Genomic DNA, 21,259 nt, shown 5'->3' with positions numbered 1-21,259 from the left:
TGACAATGACCTTCTAAAGAGGAAAGATAATGACATGCTCTGGAGGTAAGATAGTGACCCCACCTGGAGAAAAGACAATGACCTTCTCTAGAGAAAAGATAATGACATCCTCTGCGGGTAAGATAGTGACCCCCTCGTGGAGGAAAGTCAACGACCTTCTCAAGAGGAAAGATAATGACATGCTCAGGATGTAAGATAGTGACCCTGTCCTGGAGGAAAGACAACATCCTCTAGTGGAAGGATAATGACCTTCTCTGGAAGAAATATAGTGACCTGTCCTGGAGAAAAGACGACCTTCTCTAGAAGAAAGATGATGACATACTCTGGAGGAAAGATTGTGAGCTGTCCTGGAGGAAAGTTAACGAATTCCTCTACAGGACAGATAATGACATACTCTGGAGAAAAGATAACCTGTCCTGGAGGAAAGAGAACCAACCTCCTCTAATAGAAAGATAAGGTCATGCTCTGGAGGAAAGATAGTGACCTTCTCTGAAGGTAACATACTGTCGTGAGGAAAGGCAATATGACTTGCTCTGTACCGAAGCGAGCGGGCTGATCTACACGCTGCACCATATCTGCTTAATAATAGAAAAAAAAAACATGAAAGGAAAAAAAGGAGCGGTTGCGTGACTTACACATAAACCCAACTCATGAGTCAGTCCTTGAAAGCCGACAGGGTGTGTATAAATCATTAAGTAAAAATGAAATGCAATAAATGAACAAAATAAACGAATGCATTAAACACTAAATGCACTGGAATATAGCAGAAAAAGAAAGATACGTGCATACCTATTTTCTTTTTAGATCGAGAAGAGGCTGATTGCCCAAAATGTGATTTAAGAGTTTTAAAACACGTTGCACATGCTGTTGAAACACGCAGACAAGTTTAGTGTCAGCCAAGACCATCCAATCATTCATAATAAAATAAAGTAAAATAAAATAAAATAAGAAAAAAATCTCTCTTCAAATGTAAAGACAACCCCATGGGGAATGATCATGAGCAAGAGCGAGGACTTGTTTTCCCTTAACTCCTGGACTGCTGATCCGAGGTGAAATGAGATCAGTTTGATATCAGTCTGAAGTGCAGTGCCACTTTTTGCCGCTTACCAAGGTTTTACGTTATGTTTCGCGGATCAAAAAGTAATACATCCCCGATAGAATGAAATATAAAGTCCACATAAAAGTGATTACTGACATTCTGACTCATAAGTCTTATTTCCTTGTGGTGACAGCCCTTCACTGTCCAGCACACTTGTCAGCGGCAGTGAAGTGGTTAAAGTAAAGTTACTATGTAGATCGGTTGTCCAACAGTTGGCACGAAAAACTTCCACTGCCACCAAACAGACTTTATAACATTTGTCAGAGAGAAGATACTGAAAGCTAGAAATGTCTTCCTCTTTGACGAACCTTAATCTCACTTTTTCACAAATTCTACCTAAAGCAGTATTTTTTTCCCAGCTACTATTTCTTTTTATTATCGTCAGCCATGTTTTTCCTTTCCGTCAATGAGAGCAGCAAGTCCCGTTGGCGTGACGTCATGACACGAACCTCCACGAAAACCACCACTTCCACCACCACTATCAGCAGACGAAAACATTGACGACGACGCCGCAGCAGCAGCAACAGACGACACACCAGCCAGCACAGGACTCAACACCGGAAGTATCCCTGCCGGAGATCCGGTAGGGCCGACCACTCCAGAAGACAGACTGACATCAGGGTGCTCTGCTGTCCCTGCCCCTGCTCCTACTGTCCCTGAGGTGGTGGTGACGTGGGTGGGGAGGGAGAAGGGGGCGGGGTGCAGACGGGGGAGGAGGGGGTTGAGGGAGGCGACGAGAGCCGCGGCGTGGGGGTGGAAGGAGGCCCAGTAGGGGTTGGTGTGAAGCACGCGCTGCACCGCTGCAAGGTTCCCAGCCTCCGTCAGTAGTTCCAGACCCACCGCCGTCTGCCGCTTCCACTTGGTTCTGTGAGAGACACACCGTATGGGTGAGTTTAAGGACCTGGTAGCATTTCGCCCTTCAGGTCAAGTTGTTCGTGGCTGTGGTCTTTTTCGAGGGGGGAGTAAGGGGGGCGGCGGTGGGGTGGGGGTGGGGGGAGTGTGGAGAGGCACACAAAACAAACGTTTAAAACCTCTTGCGTGCTATGGAACATGACGTACGTGCATAATGACGTCACTGATGACGTCATCAGAAGACAAAGGAAGTAACTCTGGAAGGCTGAAAAATTCACACAATTTGACTGGAGTGGTGGTATATATCTCCAGACCATGTTTCTCAGTTTTAGAACTTTTTTTGTTTTGGATATTGTTTTATGACTTTACACAACACTTTCTACTGATTTTCCTTTGGCACTGGAGGGGTTTTAATGTTTTATTCTGCAAAGGCATTTGCCCCTACATATATATATATATATATATGTGTGTGTGTGTGTGTGTGTGTGTGGTGTCTGTGGTGTGTGAGTGTGTGCGTGTGTGTGTGTGTGTGTGTGTGTGTGTGTGTGTGTGTGTGTGTGAACATGGCAAAGGTTTAACTTTTTTTTAAAGCTGAATAAATCAAGAAAATAATATCACACAGTAATAGAGGTTATAACATGGATTTTAAAGGAAAGAAAACAAAAACAAAAACACCATTTGCGAATAAGAGATATCACACACACACACACACACACACACACAACACACACACACACCAACACACACATACACACCCTCCTCTCCCCCCACACCCACATCCCCCAAGCCTCCTCCCCCTTCCCCCATCCCCTCACCCCCCCCCCCCCCCCCCATTCACCTGCGGTTCTGGTACCAGGTCTTGACCTGGGTGTCTGAGAGGCCCAGCTTGGCGGCCAGCTCCAGGCGGTCCTGCACACTGAGGTACTTCTGTCGCTGGAAGCTGTGCTCCAGACAGCGCAGCTGCTGCTCCGTGAAGGCCGTGCGCGCCTTGCGGGGCTTCTTGGAGCGCAGCAGCAGCAGGGGCTGCATCTGCTGGCCCCCAGTCCTGAGGGTGTCCGGGCCTCCTGTCAGGGTGGGGCAGAACAGGTTAATTAAAGGACACACGGGTTGTGTCATCGGTCGTGTTTTTGTTCCTCTTGCACACGACAAGTGCAACAACAGCAGAGCAACGACTACTACTGCTACTGCTACTGCTGCTGCCGCTACTACTACTACCACTACTTATCATTATTTTCAATAGTAATGTTATTATTATTTTCACCATCATTATCATCAGTATGATCATCATCATTAGTAGTAGTAGCAGTAGTAGTAGTCGGATAGTACCAATGATACTGATGTTGATGATGATTATGATCATCATGATGGTGGTCTTGGTCGGATTTTTTTCCGGTCATCATCATCATCATTATTATTATTATTATTATTATTATTATCATTGTAATTATTGTTGTTGTTATTGTTGTTATAGTTATAACGATGTTGGTGGTGATTGAGATGATTGTGATGATGATGAGTTTGATGCTGCTGCTGCTGCTGCCACTGCTGCTGCTGTTGCTGATGATGACGATGATGATGGTGGTGGTGGTAGTGGTAGTGATGGTGGTGGTGTTTTCAAACCAGTCTCCATTGCCACGGCTTTCGCTCAGTGTAGGGCGTTACTCTTGTCTTCAACCAGCCTGTCCTTTCGTCTACAGGTTTACCTCTTCATCCTGTACACGCCTTCTTCCCCTTAGTTACATTTTTCCTGCTCACGATTTCAGAAAGACTAACTGAAATACGAACAAACAAAGAGACAAAACACACAAACAAAGCTACTGACAAGATGACATCAGTTAAGTACACACGCAAGAAACATCCAACTGCTTCCTGGACATAAATATCTGGATGACTCTAAATAAGCTACAAATGAACGCGGACAAAACGGAAGCAATGATCATAAAAAACTAAACAAAAACTCTCTTCCATCACAACTGACACAATCAAATTTGGCAGTACAATCCATCCCTCTTTCCAGCTCAGTCAGGAACCTCGGCGTTGTCCTTGACAACACACTGTCCATGCAAAAATTTATCAGTCAGACAGTAAAATCCTGCTACTGTCAATTGCGGCGCATCAGCTCCATCCGGAAATATCTGTCCACTGACGCAACATCTAGACTTGTCGTTTCTCTCGTTCTCTCTTGCCTTAGCTACTGAAACTCCTTATTGTCTGGTTTGCCTGCTTCATCCATTCAGTCCCTTCAGCGCATACAAAACTCTGCTGCCCGACTCGTCCTCAGAAAGAAAAGATCTGAGCACATTACACCTCTTTTGCAACATCTCCACTGGCTACCTGTCTCACACAGAATAAAGTACAAGATCAGCACTCTGTGTTGTAAATGTATTCACAAATCTGCCCCTTCCTATCTCTGTGACTGCCTTTCACTTCTGCACTCCATCTCGCTCTCTACGATCGGCTTCGGTTCTCTTTACGTATACCCAGATTCAAACACTGTACTGTTGGGCGCCATTCTTTCTCTGTCTCTGGACCTTGCAATTGGAATGAACTTCCTCTTTCTCTTCGTCAGGTCTCCGCACTCAGCTCTTTCAAGTCTGGCCTTAAAACCCACCTCTTCCCAAAACAGCCTCCCTTCCCTGCCTCTTCCTTGTCTTCAGTATTTCCAGTTTTAGAGTTATGCATGCGTGTGAATGACTGGCGCGAAAGCGCTTTGATTTGTTTCTCCACAGGATTCAGCACTATATAAATATAATAATGATAATAAAATTATTACCATTATTATTATTATTATTATTGATATTATGATGATGGTGATCATGATGTTCCTTTTCTTGTTACGTCCATACTGTTTAGATATAATCCCTTCGGTCTCAACTGCCCAACATACAATGATTACGTTCCGTCCCTTCTGTCTACTATACAATGATTAGGTTCTGTCCCTTCTGTCTACTATGCAATGATTAGGTTCTGTCCCTTCTGTCTACTATACAATAATTACGACCCGCACCTTTTGTCCCATATACAATGATTATGTACCGTCCCTTCTGTCTACTATACAATGATTATGTACCGTCCCTTCTGTCTACTATACAATGATTACGTACCGTCCCTTCTTTGTGTCAGGTCAGGTCATTAGATCTGCTACTGGTAACCTGTAATCCAGTACAACCTGTTCAGGGTCGGGTTGCCGACGACTAAACCGGCACTCCCACCACTCCCTTCTGGGACTGGTGAAGCGGGTGGCTAGACACCCTTATGGAGATCCATAAAAGGGCGTCGGCTCAGGAGAGCCACCGAAGGCCATCTAGCTCCACCGTGCTGTGTGCATGCCACACGCAGTTGGCCCCCGGGGTGTGTCTACCCATGCATGCGAAGTCTGGATCCGGCAGAATCTGCGGAAGAAACCTATCGGTTCAACGGAGAGGAAGGCGGTTACAGCAACGCACTGTGGAGTGCAGAGAGCAAGATGAGACACCGAAAGGATATCTTGGTCATCCACAGCATCCGTGCTCATCCTCCAGTCGTCTCGACTTAGTCTTGCCACTGGAAATTGGTGGACCCGGACGAGAGAGTGAGGTCGACGTTGCGCAACTCCTCTTCACTTTAAACAAACTCATCGCGCAAGTCATCAGTCATCCAAAATGACCTTTCATCCTTCATCATTTCATCACCCCCAAGTCCTGTGGCGACAGGCGAGCGACGAAACGACAGGTGTGGGTACACTGGCAGTCGCAGCCGCAGACCTGCACGCAGGCGGCTCAGGCCATAGGGTCGTTCTTCGTCGACAGGAGCAGCGATGGAGCTCGGCAGCCGTCTGAGCGTCTGAGCAGCCCTCTTTAGGAATGCACTGCTCACCTCCCTGGCATGAGGAAGGGGCTAGAAAAGGTGCCCTAAAAATTGCCTGCTCCATATCACCCTGGCCAGCATACCGCGGCTGGCGGGGACCCTACATCAGCGGTCGAAACAAAGAGAAAGAAAAGAAAAAAGCAAGGATCGTTCCTCTCACCATTGGTGCTTGGAACATAAGGACTCTCCTGGACAGAGATAACGCGGACAGACCCCAAAGGAGAACAGCACTAGTTGCATCCGAACTCGCCAGATACAATATCGACATCGCAGCCTTGAGTGAGACTCGGCTTGCAGGCGAAGGCGAGCTCTGTGAACGGGGATCTGGTTACACCTTCTTCTGGAGTGGACGAGGAAGCGAAGAGCGACGTGAGGCTGGTGTTGGTTTTGCAGTAAAAACAGCACTTGTCAGCAAGCTAGCTGGAATCCCAAAGGGAGTCAACGATAGGCTTATGACCATGAAACTCCCACTGGCATCTGGCCAGAAGCACCTCACCATTGTCAGTGCCTACGCCCCAACCATGACCAACCCGGATGAAGTGAAGGCGAAGTTCTACGAGGACCTTCACTCTGTCATTGCTGCCATCCCTAAAGCAGACAAGCTCATCATTCTTGGGGACTTCAATGCTAGAGTTGGCTCTGACTACATCTCCTGGGATGGAGTGATTGGAAAGCACGGTGTGGGCCACTGCAACCCAAATGGATTGCTTTTGCTTTAGACATGTGCAGAGCACGAACTGCTGATAACCAACACAGTTTTCTGCCTCCCTACCCGTAACAGGACGTCATGGATGCACCCTCGTTCAAAGCATTGGCATCTCATCGATTATGTCATCGTCAGGAAAAGGGATAGGCAAGATGTACGTGTAACAAAGACCATGTGCGGCGCCGAGTGTTGGACAGACCATCGCCTTGTAGTCTCGAAGCTGAATATTCGAATCCAGCCCAAGAGACGCCCCCAAGGCCAGAAGGCTCCAAAACGGCTCAACATCGCTTAGCTGAAAAACATCACCATCAAACAGTCCTTTGTGGAGCTGCTGGAAGATCGTCTGGAATCCGCCTCTCTGAACAACCAGAATGTGGAGTCTGACTGGAGGACCCTGCGTGAGCTGATCTATAGTACAGCTTCAGAGACCCTGGGACCCATGATCAGAAAGCACAAAGACTGGTTTGATGAAAACTGTGATGAAATCAAGCAGCTTCTGGATGAGAAACGCCGTCTGCATCAAGCCCACCTGAGCAACCCAAAATCCACATCAAAAAAGGATGCGTACAATGCCATCCGCAGGACTGTTCAGCAAAAGTTACGCCAGATGCAGGATAAGTGGCTGAGTGACAAAGCTGATGAGATCCAGGGATATGCTGACAGGCACGATATGAAGAGGTTCTATGATGCCTTAAAAGAAGTCTACGGCCCCACATCCTCAGGATCATCCCCCCTCCTCAGTGCAGATGGGAATACCTTGATCACCGAGAAGGAGAACATTCTCGAACGATGGGCTGAGCACTTCAACAGTGTCTTAAATCGCCCTTCCTCCATAAATGATGAAGCCATAGACCGTCTCCCACAAGTCCCCACCAACGAAGCACAACACTTCTTGAGACCCAGAAAGCAATTCGTCTGCTATCCAGTGGCAAAGCACCTGGCTCAGACTCCATACCAGCAGAGGTCTACAAGGATGGAGGCACTGTGCTGACTGGGAAGCTTCATCAGCTGTACTCACTCATGTGGAAAGAAGAGACGATCCCCCAGGATTTCAAAGATGCATCTATCATTCACTTGTACAAGCGAAAGGGGAACCGGCAAGCCTGTGATAACCATCGGGGCATTTCCTTGCTCTCCATCGCAGGCAAGATACTTGCCAGGATCCTACTAAACCGCCTCACAGCACACCTTGACCAAGGTCATTTGCCTGAGAGCCAATGTGGATTCCGGAAAGAGCGCGGAACCACGGACATGGTGTTTGCTGCAAGGCAGCTGCAAGAGAAATGTCAGGAGCAAAATGCTGATCTGTTCTCCACCTATGTCGACCTCACTAAGGCCTTTGACACCGTGAGTAGAGAGGGACTGTGGAAGATCATGGCCAAGTACGGATGCCCTCGGAAATTTATTTCCTTGGTCAGCCAATTCCATGAAAGCATGCAGGCTCGAGTCCAGGACAATGGCGAAACATCTGCTCCTTTTGCTGTCACAAATGGTGTCAAGCAAGGCTGCGTCCTGGCTCCAACGCTGTTCAGCCTCATGTTCTCTGCAATGCTTACTGATGCCTTCAGAGATGGCGATGTTGGAATCGGCCTAAAGTACCGAACAGATGGCAAGCTGTTTAACCTCAGAAGGCTTCAAGCAAAAACGAAGGTCATGACAGACATCATCAGAGACTTTTTTGATGACTGTGCCCTCAACGCTGGATCTGAAGCTGACATGCAACTCAGCGTCGACAAGTTTGCCACTGCCAGCAGGAACTTCGGCCTTACCATCAGCACGAGGAAAACTGAAGTTCTCCATCAGCCAGCCCCAGGGAAACCCTACGTTGAGCCCAACATCACAGTCAACGGTCAGAGACTCAGTGCGGTGGAGCGGTTCACATACCTTGGCAGCACACTGTCACGAAATGCGACCATCGACGATGAAGTGAATGTCAGGATTGCAAGAGCAAGTGCAACTTTTGGTAGACTCAGTGCAAATGTCTGGAACAGAAGAGGCATTAGTCTTGAGACCAAGCTAAAGGTCTACAGAGCAGTAGTTCTCCCCACACTACTGTACAGCTGCGAAACTTGGACAGTGTACCAACGACATGCCAAGAAGCTGAACCACTTCCACACAACATGCCTCAGGAAGCTACTGAACATCAAGTGGCAAGACAGGACCCCAGACACAGAGGTGCTCGCAAAAGCCACCCTTCCCAGCATCTTCACCATCCTGATGCAGTCCCAGCTTCGCTGGGCTGGACACGTGGCACGCATGCCAGACCATCGGCTGTCCAAAAGGCTCTTCTATGGCGAGCTGCAACAAGGGAAGAGATCACACGGAGGTCAGAAGAAGCGCTTCAGAGATACTCTGAAAGTCTCTCTGAAAGCGTTTGATATCAACCCTGACTCCTGGGAGGAATCTGCAGTGGACCGTAACAAATGGCGCGCTGCTGTGCACAAAGGCGCCAAGTTGTGCGAGGCCAACAGGACTGCTGCAGCTGTTCATAAGAGGCAGGCCAGAAAGTCACGGGCAAACAAGCTCCCTGACAATGATATGCCTGTCTTTGTCTGCCCCAACTGTCAGCGAACATTTCGTGCGCAGATTGGACTATTCAGCCATCTGCGCACTCACAGATAGACTCATGAACATCCTTCTGGATGACAACGATGGTCATCATCGATCTCGATGGACACACCACCACCGTCCCTTCTGTCTACTATACAATGATTACGTACCGTCCCTTCTGTCTACTGTACAATCATTCCGTTCTGTCCCTTCTGTCTACTATACAATGAATACGTTCCGTCTCTTCTGTCTCCTATATAATGATTACGTTCCGCCCCTTATGTCCAACATACAATGATTACGTTCCGCCCCTTCTCTCCAATATACAATCATTACGTTCCGTCCCTTCTGTCTACTATACAATGATTACGTTCCGTCCCTTCTGTCTAATATACAACGATTACGTTCCGCCCCTTCTAACACAAAAGGATTATGTTCCGCCCTTCTGTCTAAAGTACAAGGATTACGTTCAGCTTCTTCTCTCTACTATACAAGGATTATGTTCTGTCCCTTCTCTGACTACTATACAATGATAACGTTCCGTCCCTTCTGTCTACTATATAATGATTACGTTCCGCCCCTTATGTCCAGCATACAATGATTACGTTCCGCCCCTTCTCTCCAAAATACAATCATTACGTTCAGTCCCTTCTGTCTACTAAACAATGATTACGTTCCGTCCCTTCTGTCTAATATACAATGATTACGTTCCGCAACTTCTAACATACAATGATTATGTTCCACCCTTTTGTCTAATATACAAGAATTCCGTTCCGCCCCTTCTAACACACAAGGATTGTGTTCCACCCTTCTGTTTAAAATACAAGGAATTACGTTCCTCCCTATCTGTTAAATACACAAGGATTACGTTCCGCCCTTCTGTTTATTATACAAGAATCATGTTCCGCCCCTTCTGTCTACTGTACAAGGATTATGTTCCGTCCCTTCGGTCTACATTACAAGGATTACGTTTCGCCCCTTCTGTCTACTATACAAGGATTATGTTCTGCCCCTTCTGTCTGCTATACAAGGATTATGTTCCGACCCTTCTGTCTAACATACAAGGATTATGTTCCACCCTTCTGTCTACTATACAATGATTCCGTTCCGCCCCTTCTGTCCCATTTAAAATGATTACGTTCCGTCCCATCTGTCTACTATACAACGATAACGTTCCGTCCCTTCTCTCTACTATACAAAGATTACGTTCCATCCCTTCTGTCTACTGTACAATGATTACGTTCCGTCCCGTCTGTCTAATATACAAGGATTACGCTCCGACCCTTCTATCTAATTTACAAGGATTACGTTCCGCCCCTTCTAACATACAATGATTATGTACCGCCCTTCTGTCTAAAACACGAGGATTACGTTACGCGCCATCTGTCTACTATACAAGGATTACGTTCCGCCTCTTCTCTCTACTATACAAGGATTATGGCCAGCCCCTTCTGTCACACATACAAGGATTACGTTCAGTTCTTCTGTCTACTATACAAGAATTATGTTCCACCCTTCTACCTAATATACAAGGATTATGTTCCGCCGTTTCTATCTACTATACAAGGATTACGTTCCGCCTCTTCTCTCTACTATACAAGGATTATGTTCCGTCCCTTCTGTCTACTATACAATGATTACGTTCCGCCCCTTATGTCCAACATACAATGATTACGTTCCGCCCCTTCTCTCCAATATACAATCTGTCTACTATACAATGATTACGTTCCGTTCCTTCTGTCTCATATACAATGATTACGTTCCGCCCCTTATAACATACAATAATTATGTTCCACCCTTTTCTCTAATATACAAGGATTACGTTTCGCCCCTTCTTACGCACAAGGATTATGTTCCGCTCTTCTGTCTAAAATACAAGGATTACGTTCCGCCCCATCTGTCAAATACACAAGGATTACGTTCTGCCTTTCTGTTTACTATACAAGGATAATGTTCCGCCCCTTCTGTCTACTGTACAAGGATTATGTTCTGCCCCTTCGGTCTCCAGTACAAGGATTACGTTTCGCCCCTTCTGTCTACTATACAAGGATTATCTTCCGCCCCTTCTGTCTAACATACAAGGATTATGTTCCGCCCCTTCTGTCCCATATAAAATGATTACGTTCCGTTCCATCTGTCTAGAATACAATGATCACGTTCCGTCGATTCTGTCCACTGTACAATGATTACGTTCCGTTCCTTCTATCTACTATACATTATTACGTTCTCTCACTTCTGTCTACTACACAATGATTACGTTCCGTCCCTACTGTCTACTATTCAATTATTACGTTCTGTCCTTTCTGTCTACTATACAGTAATTACGTTCCGTCCCTTCTGTCTACTACACAATGATTAAGTTCCGCACTTTCTGTCCAACATACATTGATTACGTTCCGTCCCTTCTGTCCAACATACAATAATTACGTTGCGTCCCTTCTGTCCAAAATACGATGATTCCGTTCTCCCCTTCTCTCCAATATCCAAGGATAATGTTCCGTCCTTCTATTCAACATACAATGATTACGTTCCGTCCATTCTGTCTACCATACAATGATTCCGTTCCATCCCTTCTGTACAATATACAATGATTACGTTCCGACCCTTCTGTCTACTATAGAATGATTACGTTCCGTCCCTTCTGTCTACTATAGAATGATTACGTTCCAACCCTTCTGTCTACTATACAATGATTACGTTCCGTCCCTTCTGTCTACTATATAATGATTACGTTCCGTCCCTTCTGTCTACTATACAATGATTACGTTCCATCCCTTCTATCTAATATACAATGATTACGTTCCGCCTCTTCTAACATACAATGATTATGTTCCGCCCGTTTGTCTAATATACAAGGATTACGTTCCGCCCCTTCTGACACACAAGGATTATGGTCCGCCCTTCTGTCTAAAATACAAGGATTACGTTCCGCCCCATCTGTCAAATACACAAGGATTACGTTCTGCCTTTCTGTTTACTATACAAGAATCATGTTCCGCCCCTTCTGTCTACTATACAAGGATTATCTTCCGCCCCTTCTGTCTACTATACAAGGATTATCTTCCGCCCCTTCTAACATACAAGGATTATGCTCCACCCTTCTGTCTACTATACAATGATTACGTTCCGCCCCTTCTGTCCCATATAAAATGATTCCGTTCCGTCCCTTCTGTCTACTATACAATGATTACGTTCCGTCCATTCTGTCTACTATACAATGATTACGCTCCGTCCCTTCTGTCTACTATACAATGATTACGTTCCGTCCATTCTGTCTACTGTACAATGATTACGTTCCGTTCCTTCTGTCTACTATACAATGATTCCGTTCCATCCCTTCTATAAAATATATAATATGATTACGTCCTTCTAAAATACAAGGATTACGTTCCGACCCTGCTGTCTACTATACAAGGATTACGTTCCGCCTCTTCTCTCTACTATACAAGGATTATATTCCGTCCCTTCTGTCTACTATACAATTATTACGTTCCATCCCTTCTGTCTACTATATAATGATTACGTTCCGCCCCTTATGTCCAACATACAATGATTACGTTCCGCCCCTTCTCTCCAATATATAATCATTACGTTCCGTCCCTTCTGTCTGCTATACAATGATTACGTTCCCCCTCTTCTGACATACAATGATTATGTTCCGCCCTTTTGTCTAATATACAAAGATTACGTTCCACCCCTTCTAACACACAAGGATTATGTTCCGCCCTTCTCTCTAAAACACAAGAATTACGTTCCGCCCCATCTGTCCAATACACAAGGATTACGTTCCGCCCTTCTGTTTACTATACAAGAATCATGTTCCGCCCCTTCTGTCTACTGTACAAGGATTACGTTTCGCCCCTTTTGTCTACTAAACAAGGACTATGTTCCGCCCCATCTGTCTACTATGCAAGGATTATGTTCCGACCCTTCTGTCTAACATTCTATGATTACGTTCCGTCCATTCTGTCTACCATACAATGATTCCGTTCCATCCCTTCTGTACAATATACAATGATTACGTTCCGACCCTTCTGTCTACTATAGAATGATTACGTTCCGTGCCTTCTGTCTAATATACAAGGATTAGGTTCCGACCCTTCTCTCTACTATACAAGGATTACGTTCCGCCTCTTCTCTCTACTATACAAGGATTATGTTGCGTCCCTTCTGTCTACTATACAATGATTACGTTCCGTAACTTCTGTCTACTATACAATGATTCCGTTCCGCCCCTTCTGTCCCATATAAAATGATTACATTCCGCCCCATCTGTCTACTATACAATGATCACGTTCCGTCCCTTCTCTCTACTATACAAAGATTACGTTCTGTCACTTCTGTCCACTGCACAGTGATTAAGTTCTGCCCCTTCTATGCAACATACAATGATTACGTTCCGTCCATTCTGTCTACCATACAATGATTACGTTCCATCCCTTCTGTCCAATATATAATGAATACGTTCTGTCCCTTCTGTCTAATATACAAGGATTAAGTTCCGACCCTTCTGTCTAATATACAAGGATTACGTTCCGACCTTTCTAACATACAATGATTATGTACACCCTTCTGTCTAAAACACAAGGATTACGTTCCGCGCCATCTGTATACTATACAAGGATTACTTTCCGCCCCTTCTGTCTAGTATACAAAGATTATGGCCCGCCCCTTCTGTCACATATACAAGGATTACGTTCAGTTCTTCTGTCTGCTATACCAGAATTATGTTCCGCCCTTCTGCCTAATATACAAGGATTATGTTCCGCCGTTTCTGTCTACTATACAAGGATTATGTTCCGCCTCTTCTCTCTACTATACAAGGATTATGTTCCGTCCCTTCTGTCTACTATACAATGATTATGTTCCGCCCCTTATGTCCAAGATACAATGATTACGTTCCGCCCCTTCTCTCCAATATACAAACATTACGTTCCGTCATTTCTGTCTACTATACAATGATTACGTTCCGTCCCTTCTGTCTAATATACAATGATTACGTTCCGCCCCTTATAACATAGAATGATTATGTTCCGCCCTTCTGTCTAAAATACAAGGATTACGTTCCGCCCCATCTGTCAAATACACAAGGATTATGTTCCGCCCTTCTGTTTACAGGAATCATGTTCCGCCCCTTCTGTCTACTATACAAGGATTATGTTCCGCCCCTTCTGTCTACTGTACAAGGATTATGTTCTGCCCCTTCGGTCTACAGTACAAGGATTACGTTTCGCCCTTTCTGTCTGCAATACAATGATTCTGTTCCGCCCCTTCTGTCTACTATTCAAGGATTCTGTTCCGCCCCTTCTGTCTAACATACAAGGATTATGTTCCACCCTTCTGTCTACTATACAATGATTACGTTCCGCCCCTTCTGTCCCATACAAAATGATTACATTCCGTCCCTTCTGTCTACTATACAATGATTACGTTCCGTTCCTTCTGTTTACTATACAATGATTACGTTCTCTTACTTCTGTCTACTACACAATGATTACGTTCCGTCCCTTCTGTCCACTATTCAATTATTACGTTCTGTACTTTCTGTCTACTAAACAGTAATTACGTTCCGTCCCTTCTGTCTACTACACAATGATTAAGTTCCGCACTTTCTGTCCAACATACATTGATTACGTTCCGTCCATTCTGTCCAACATACAATCATTACTTTCCGTCCCTTCTGTCCATTCTGATGATTACGTTCTGCCACTTCTCTCCAATATGCAAGGATACTGTTCCGTCCTTCTATCCAACATAAAATGATTACGTTCCGTCCATTCTGACTACCATACAATGATTCCGTTCCATCCCTTCTGTACAATATACAATGATTACGTTCCGACCCTTCTGTCTACTATAGAATAATTACGTTCCGACCCTTCAATCTACTATAAAAGGATTACGTTCCGCCTCTTCTCTCTACTGTACAAGGATTACATTCCGTCCCTGCTGTCAACTATATAATGATTCCGTTCCGCCCCTTATGTCCAGCATACAATGATTACAGTCCGGCCCTTCTCTACAATATATAATCATTACGTTCCGTCCCTTCTGTCTACTATACAATGATTACGTTCCGTTTCTTCTGTCTAATATACAATGATTACGTTCCGCCTCTTCTAACATACAATGATTATGTTCCGCCCTTTTGTCTAATATACAAGGATTACGTTCCGCCCCTTCTGACACACAAGGATTATGTTCCGCCCTTCTGTCTGAAATACAAGGATTACGTTCCACCCCATCTGTCAAATATACAAGGATTACGTTCTGCATTTCTGTTTATTATACAAGAATCATGTTCCCCCCCTTCTGTCTACAAGGATTATGTTCCGCCCCTTATCTATACTATACAAGGATTACGTTCCGACCCTTCTGTCTACTATACAAGTATTATGTTCCGCCCCTTCTGTCTACTATACAAGGATTATGTTCCGCCCCTTCTGTCTAATATACAAGAATTATGTTCAGCCCCTTCTGTCTACTATACAATGATTGCGTTCCGCCCCTTCTGTCCAACATACAATGATTACGTTCCGCCCCTTCTCTCCAGTATACAATGATTACGTTCCGTTCCTTCTGTTTACTATACAATGATTACGTTCTCTTACTTCTGTCTACTACACAATGATTACGTTCCGTCCCTTCTGTCCACTATTCAATTATTACGTTCTGTACTTTCTGTCTACTAAACAGTAATTACGTTCCGTCCCTTCTGTCTACTACACAATGATTAAGTTCCGCACTTTCTGTCCAACATACATTGATTACGTTCCGTCCATTCTGTCCAACATACAATCATTACTTTCCGTCCCTTCTGTCCATTCTGATGATTACGTTCTGCCACTTCTCTCCAATATGCAAGGATACTGTTCCGTCCTTCTATCCAACATAAAATGATTACGTTCCGTCCATTCTGACTACCATACAATGATTCCGTTCCATCCCTTCTGTACAATATACAATGATTACGTTCCGACCCTTCTGTCTACTATAGAATAATTACGTTCCGACCCTTCAATCTACTATAAAAGGATTACGTTCCGCCTCTTCTCTCTACTGTACAAGGATTACATTCCGTCCCTGCTGTCAACTATATAATGATTCCGTTCCGCCCCTTATGTCCAGCATACAATGATTACAGTCCGGCCCTTCTCTACAATATATAATCATTACGTTCCGTCCCTTCTGTCTACTATACAATGATTACGTTCCGTTTCTTCTGTCTAATATACAATGATTACGTTCCGCCTCTTCTAACATACAATGATTATGTTCCGCCCTTTTGTCTAATATACAAGGATTACGTTCCGCCCCTTCTGACACACAAGGATTATGTTCCGCCCTTCTGTCTGAAATACAAGGATTACGTTCCACCCCATCTGTCAAATATACAAGGATTACGTTCTGCATTTCTGTTTATTATACAAGAATCATGTTCCCCCCCTTCTGTCTACAAGGATTATGTTCCGCCCCTTCTGTCTACTGTACAAGGATTACGTTTCGCCCCTTTTGTCTACTATACAAGGATTATGTTTCGCCCCTTCTGTCTACTATACAAGGATTATGTTCCGCCCCTTCTGTCTAACATACAAGGATTATGTTCCACCCTTCTGTCTACTATACAATGATTCCGTTCCGCCCCTTCTGTCCCATATAAAATGATTACGTTCCGTCCCATCTGTCTACTATACAATGATCACGTTCCGTCCCTTCTCTCTACTATACAATGATTACGTTCCGTCACTTCTGTCTACTATACAATGATTACGTTCTTTCCATTCTGTCTACTGTACAATGATTCCGTTCCGTTCCTTCTGTCTACTACACAATGATTACGTTCCGTCCCTTCTGTATACTACACAATGATTCCGTTCCGCCCCTTCTTTCACATATCAAATGATTACGTTCCGTCCATTCTGTCTACTGTACAATGATTACGTTCCGCTCCTTCTGTCTACTGTACAATGATTCCGTTCCGTTCCTTCTGTCTACTACACAATGATTACGTTCCGTCCCATCTCTCTAATATTCAATTATTACGTTCTGACCCTTCTGTCTTCTATACAGTAATTATCTTCCGTCCTTTCTGTCTACTACAAAATGATTAAACAGAGAGAATGATTAAGTTCCGCCCCTTCTGTCACACATACAATGATTAAGTTCCGTCCCTTCTGTCTACTATACAATGATTACGTTCCGTCCATTCTGTCTACTGTACAATGATTACGTTCCATCCCTTCTGTCCAAAATACGATCATTCCATTCTGCCCCTTCCCACCAGTTTCCAAGGATAATGTTCTGCCCTTCTATCCAACATACAGTGATTACATTCCGTCCATTCTGTCTACCATACAATGATTACGTTCCATCCCTTCTGTCCAATATACAATGATGACGTTCCGACCCTTCTGTCTAATATACAAGGATTACGTTCCGCGCCCTCTGTATACTATACAAGCATTACTTTCCGCCCCTTCTGTCTAGTATACAAGGATTATGGCCCGCCCCTTCTGTCAAATATACAAGGATTACGTTCAGCTCTTCTGTCTACTATACAAGAATTACGTTCCGCCCTTCTGCCTAATATACAAGGATTATGTTCCGCCGTTTCTGTCTACTATACAAGGATTACGTTCCGCCTCTTCTCTCTACTCTACAAGAATTATGTTCCGTCCTTTCTGTCTACTATAAAATGATTACGTTCCACCCCTTCTGTCTACCATATAATGATTACGTTCCGCCCCTTATGTCCAACATACAATGATTACGTTCCGCCCCTTCTCTCCAAAATACAATCATCACTTTCCGTCCCTTCTGTCTACTATACAATTATTACGTTCCGTCCCTTCTGTCTAATATACAATGATTACGTTCCGATCCTTCTAACATACAATGATTATGTTCCGACCTTTTGTCTAATATACAAGGATTACGTTCCCACCCCTCTAACACACACGGATTATGTTCCGCACTTCTATTTAAAATACAAGGATTACGTTCCGACCCATCTGTGAAATACAGAAGGATTATGTTCCGCCCTTCTATTTACTATACACGAATCATGTCCGCCCCTTCTGTCTACTATACAAGGATTATGTTCCGCCCCTTCTGTCTACTGTACAAGGATTATGTTCTGCCCCTTTGGTCTACAGTACAAGGATTACGTTTCGCCCCTTCTGTCTACTATACAAGAATTATCTTCCGCCCCTTCTGTATACTATACAAGGATTATGTTCAGCCCCTTCTGTCTAACATACAAGGATTATGTTGCACCCTTCTGTCTACTATTCAATGATTACGTTCCGCCCCTTGTGTCCCATATAAAATGATTACGTTCCGTCCCTTCTATCTACTATACAATGATCACGTTCCGTCCCTTCTGTCTACTATGCAATGATTCCGTTCCGTCCATTCTGTCTACTGTACAATGATTAAGTTCCGCTCCTTCTGTCTACTATACAATTATTACGTTCTGTCCCTTCTGTCTACTATACAGTAATACGTTCCGTCCATTCTATCTACTACACAATGATTAAGTTCCGCCCCTTCTGTCCCACATACAATGATTACGTTCCGCCCCTTCTGTCCAACATACAATGATTACGTTCCGTCCCTTCTGTCCAACATACAATCATTACGTTCCATCTCTTCTTTCCAAAATACGATGATTACGTTCTGCCCCTTTTCTCCAATATGCAAGGATAATGTTCCCCCCTTCTATCCATCATACAATGATTACGTTCCGTCCATTCTGTCTACCATACAATGATTACGTTCCATCCTTTCTGTACAATATACAATGATTACGTTCCGACCCTTCTGTCAACTGTAGAATGATTACGTTCCGTCCCGTCTAACATACAATGATTACGTTCCGCCCCTTATGTCCAACATACAATGATTACGTTCCGCCCCTTCTCTCCAAAATACAATCATCACTTTCCGTCCCTTCTGTCTACTATACAATTATTACGTTCCGTCCCTTCTGTCTAATATACAATGATTACGTTCCGATCCTTCTAACATGCAATGATTATGTTCCACCCTTTTGTCTAATATACAAGGACTACGTTCCGCCCCTCTAACTCACAAGGATTATGTTCCGCCCTTCTGTCTAAAATACAAGGATTACGTTCCGCCCCATCTGTCAAATACACAAGGATTATGTTCCGCCCTTCTGTTTACTATACAAGAATCATGTTCCGCCCCTTCTGTCTACTATACAAGGATTATGTTCCGCCCATTCTGTCTAATATACAAGGATTATGTTCTGCCCCTTCGGTCTACAGTACAAGGATTACGTTTCGCCCCTTCTAACATACAATGATTATGTTCCGCCCTTCTGTCTAAAACACAAGGATTACGTTCCGCGCCTTCTCTTTACTATACAAGGATTACTTTCCGCCCCTTCTGTCTAGTATACAAGGATTATGGCCCGCCCCTTCTGTCAAATATACAAGGATTACGTTCAGCTCTTCTGTCTACTATACAAGAATTACGTTCCGCCCTTCTGCCTAATATACAAGGATTATTTTCCGCCGTTTCTATCTACTATACAAGGATTATGTTCCGTCCCTTTTCTCTACTATACAATGATTACGTTCCCTCCCTTCTGTGTACTATATAATGATTACGTTCCGCCCCTTCTCTACAATATACAATCATTACGTTCCGTCCCTTCTATCTACTATACAATGATTACGTTCCGCCCATTCTAACATACAATGATTATGTTCCCCCCTTTTGTCTATTATACAAGGATTACATTCAGCCAGTTCTAACACACAAGGATTATGTTCCGCACTTCTGTCTAAAATACAAGGATTACGTTCCGCCCCATCTGTCAAATACACAAGGATTATGTTCGGCCCTTCTGTTTACTATACAAGAATCATGTTCCGCCCCTTCTGTCTACTATACAAGGATTATGTTCCGCCCCTTCTGTCTACTGTACAAGGATTATGTTCTGCCCTTTCTGTCTACAGTACAAGGATTACGTTTCGTCCCTTCTGTATACTATACAACGAGCATGTTCCGCCCCTTCTGTCTACAAAACAAGGATTATGTTCCGCCCATTCTGTCTAACATACAAGGATTATATTCCACCCTTCTGTCTACTATACAATGATCACGTTCCGTCCCTTCTGTCTACTATACAATGATCACGTTCTGTCCCTTCTGTCTACTACACAATGATTAAGTTCCGCCCCTTCTGTCTACTATACAATGATCACGTTCCGTCCCTTCTGTCTACTATACAATGATCACGTTCTGTCCCTTCTGTCTACTACACAATGATTAAGTTCCGCCCCTTCTGTCCAACATACAATGCTTACGTTCCGTCCCTTCTGTCCAACATACAATGATTACGTTCCGTCCCTTCTGTCCAAAATACGATGATTACGTTCTGCCCCTTTTCTCCAATATGCAAGGATAATGTTCCGCCCTTCTATCCAACATACAATGATTACGATCCGTCCATTCTGTCTACTATACAATGATTACGTTCCATCCCTTCTGTCCAATATACAATGATTACGTTCCGACCCTTCTGTCTACTATAGAATGATTACGTTCCGTCCCTTCTGTCTAATATACAAGGATTACGTTCCGACCCTTCTGTCTAATATACAAGGATTACGTTCTGACCCTTCTAACATACAATGATTATGTAGTGCCTCAGCAGCTTCCACAGCGTCTCTCTGTCCACACTGTTGAAGGCCTTCTCATAATCTATGAAGTTGATGTAGAGAGGGGAGTTCCACTCCAGCGACTGCTCCACAATGATGTGCAGGTTGGCGATCTGGTCGGCACAGGATTTGTTCCGACGGAAACCTGCCTGCTGGTCTCTGAGCTTGGGGTCGACGGCCTCTTTCATCCTTTCCAGTAGAACCTTGCCTGGCGTTGACAGGAGCATGATCCCTCGGTAGTTGCTGCAGTCCCTGAGGTCTCCTTTCTTCGGCAGCTTGATGATGATTCCTTCTTTCCACTGGACCGGTACTTCCTCCTTCTCCCAGATCTTGCTGAAGAGGCTGTATAGCATGTTGACAGTTGTTTCCATGTCTGCTTTGATGGCTTCTGCTGGTATCTCGTCCGGCCCTGCCGCCTTCCCATTTCTCAAAGTCATGATGGCCTTCATCTCTACCTTCCACCCCTTCTGTATAATATACAAGAATTATGTTCCGCGCCTTTCAGTCTGCTAT

The 21,259-nt window shown here is 44.4% G+C and overlaps 1 protein-coding gene across 1 annotated transcript; it reads right to left on the bottom strand.

Moving 5' to 3' along the window:
- Positions 1-1,480: 1,480 nt before the first annotated feature.
- On the bottom strand, positions 1,481-20,934 carry LOC143289615 (uncharacterized). Its single transcript, XM_076598658.1, has 3 exons — positions 20,892-20,934; positions 2,790-3,015; positions 1,481-1,964 (listed from the first exon to the last, which is right to left on the bottom strand). Exons 1-3 carry the CDS (start codon positions 20,932-20,934, stop codon positions 1,481-1,483), a joined length of 753 nt encoding a protein of 250 aa, XP_076454773.1.
- Positions 20,935-21,259: the final 325 nt, after the last annotated feature.

Source organism: Babylonia areolata, chromosome 14, assembly GCF_041734735.1.
Source record: "Babylonia areolata isolate BAREFJ2019XMU chromosome 14, ASM4173473v1, whole genome shotgun sequence".
Lineage (NCBI taxonomy): Eukaryota > Metazoa > Mollusca > Gastropoda > Neogastropoda > Buccinidae > Babylonia > Babylonia areolata.
Note: the sequence above shows the minus strand (reverse complement) of the source record. Positions and strands in the feature narration are given on the sequence as shown.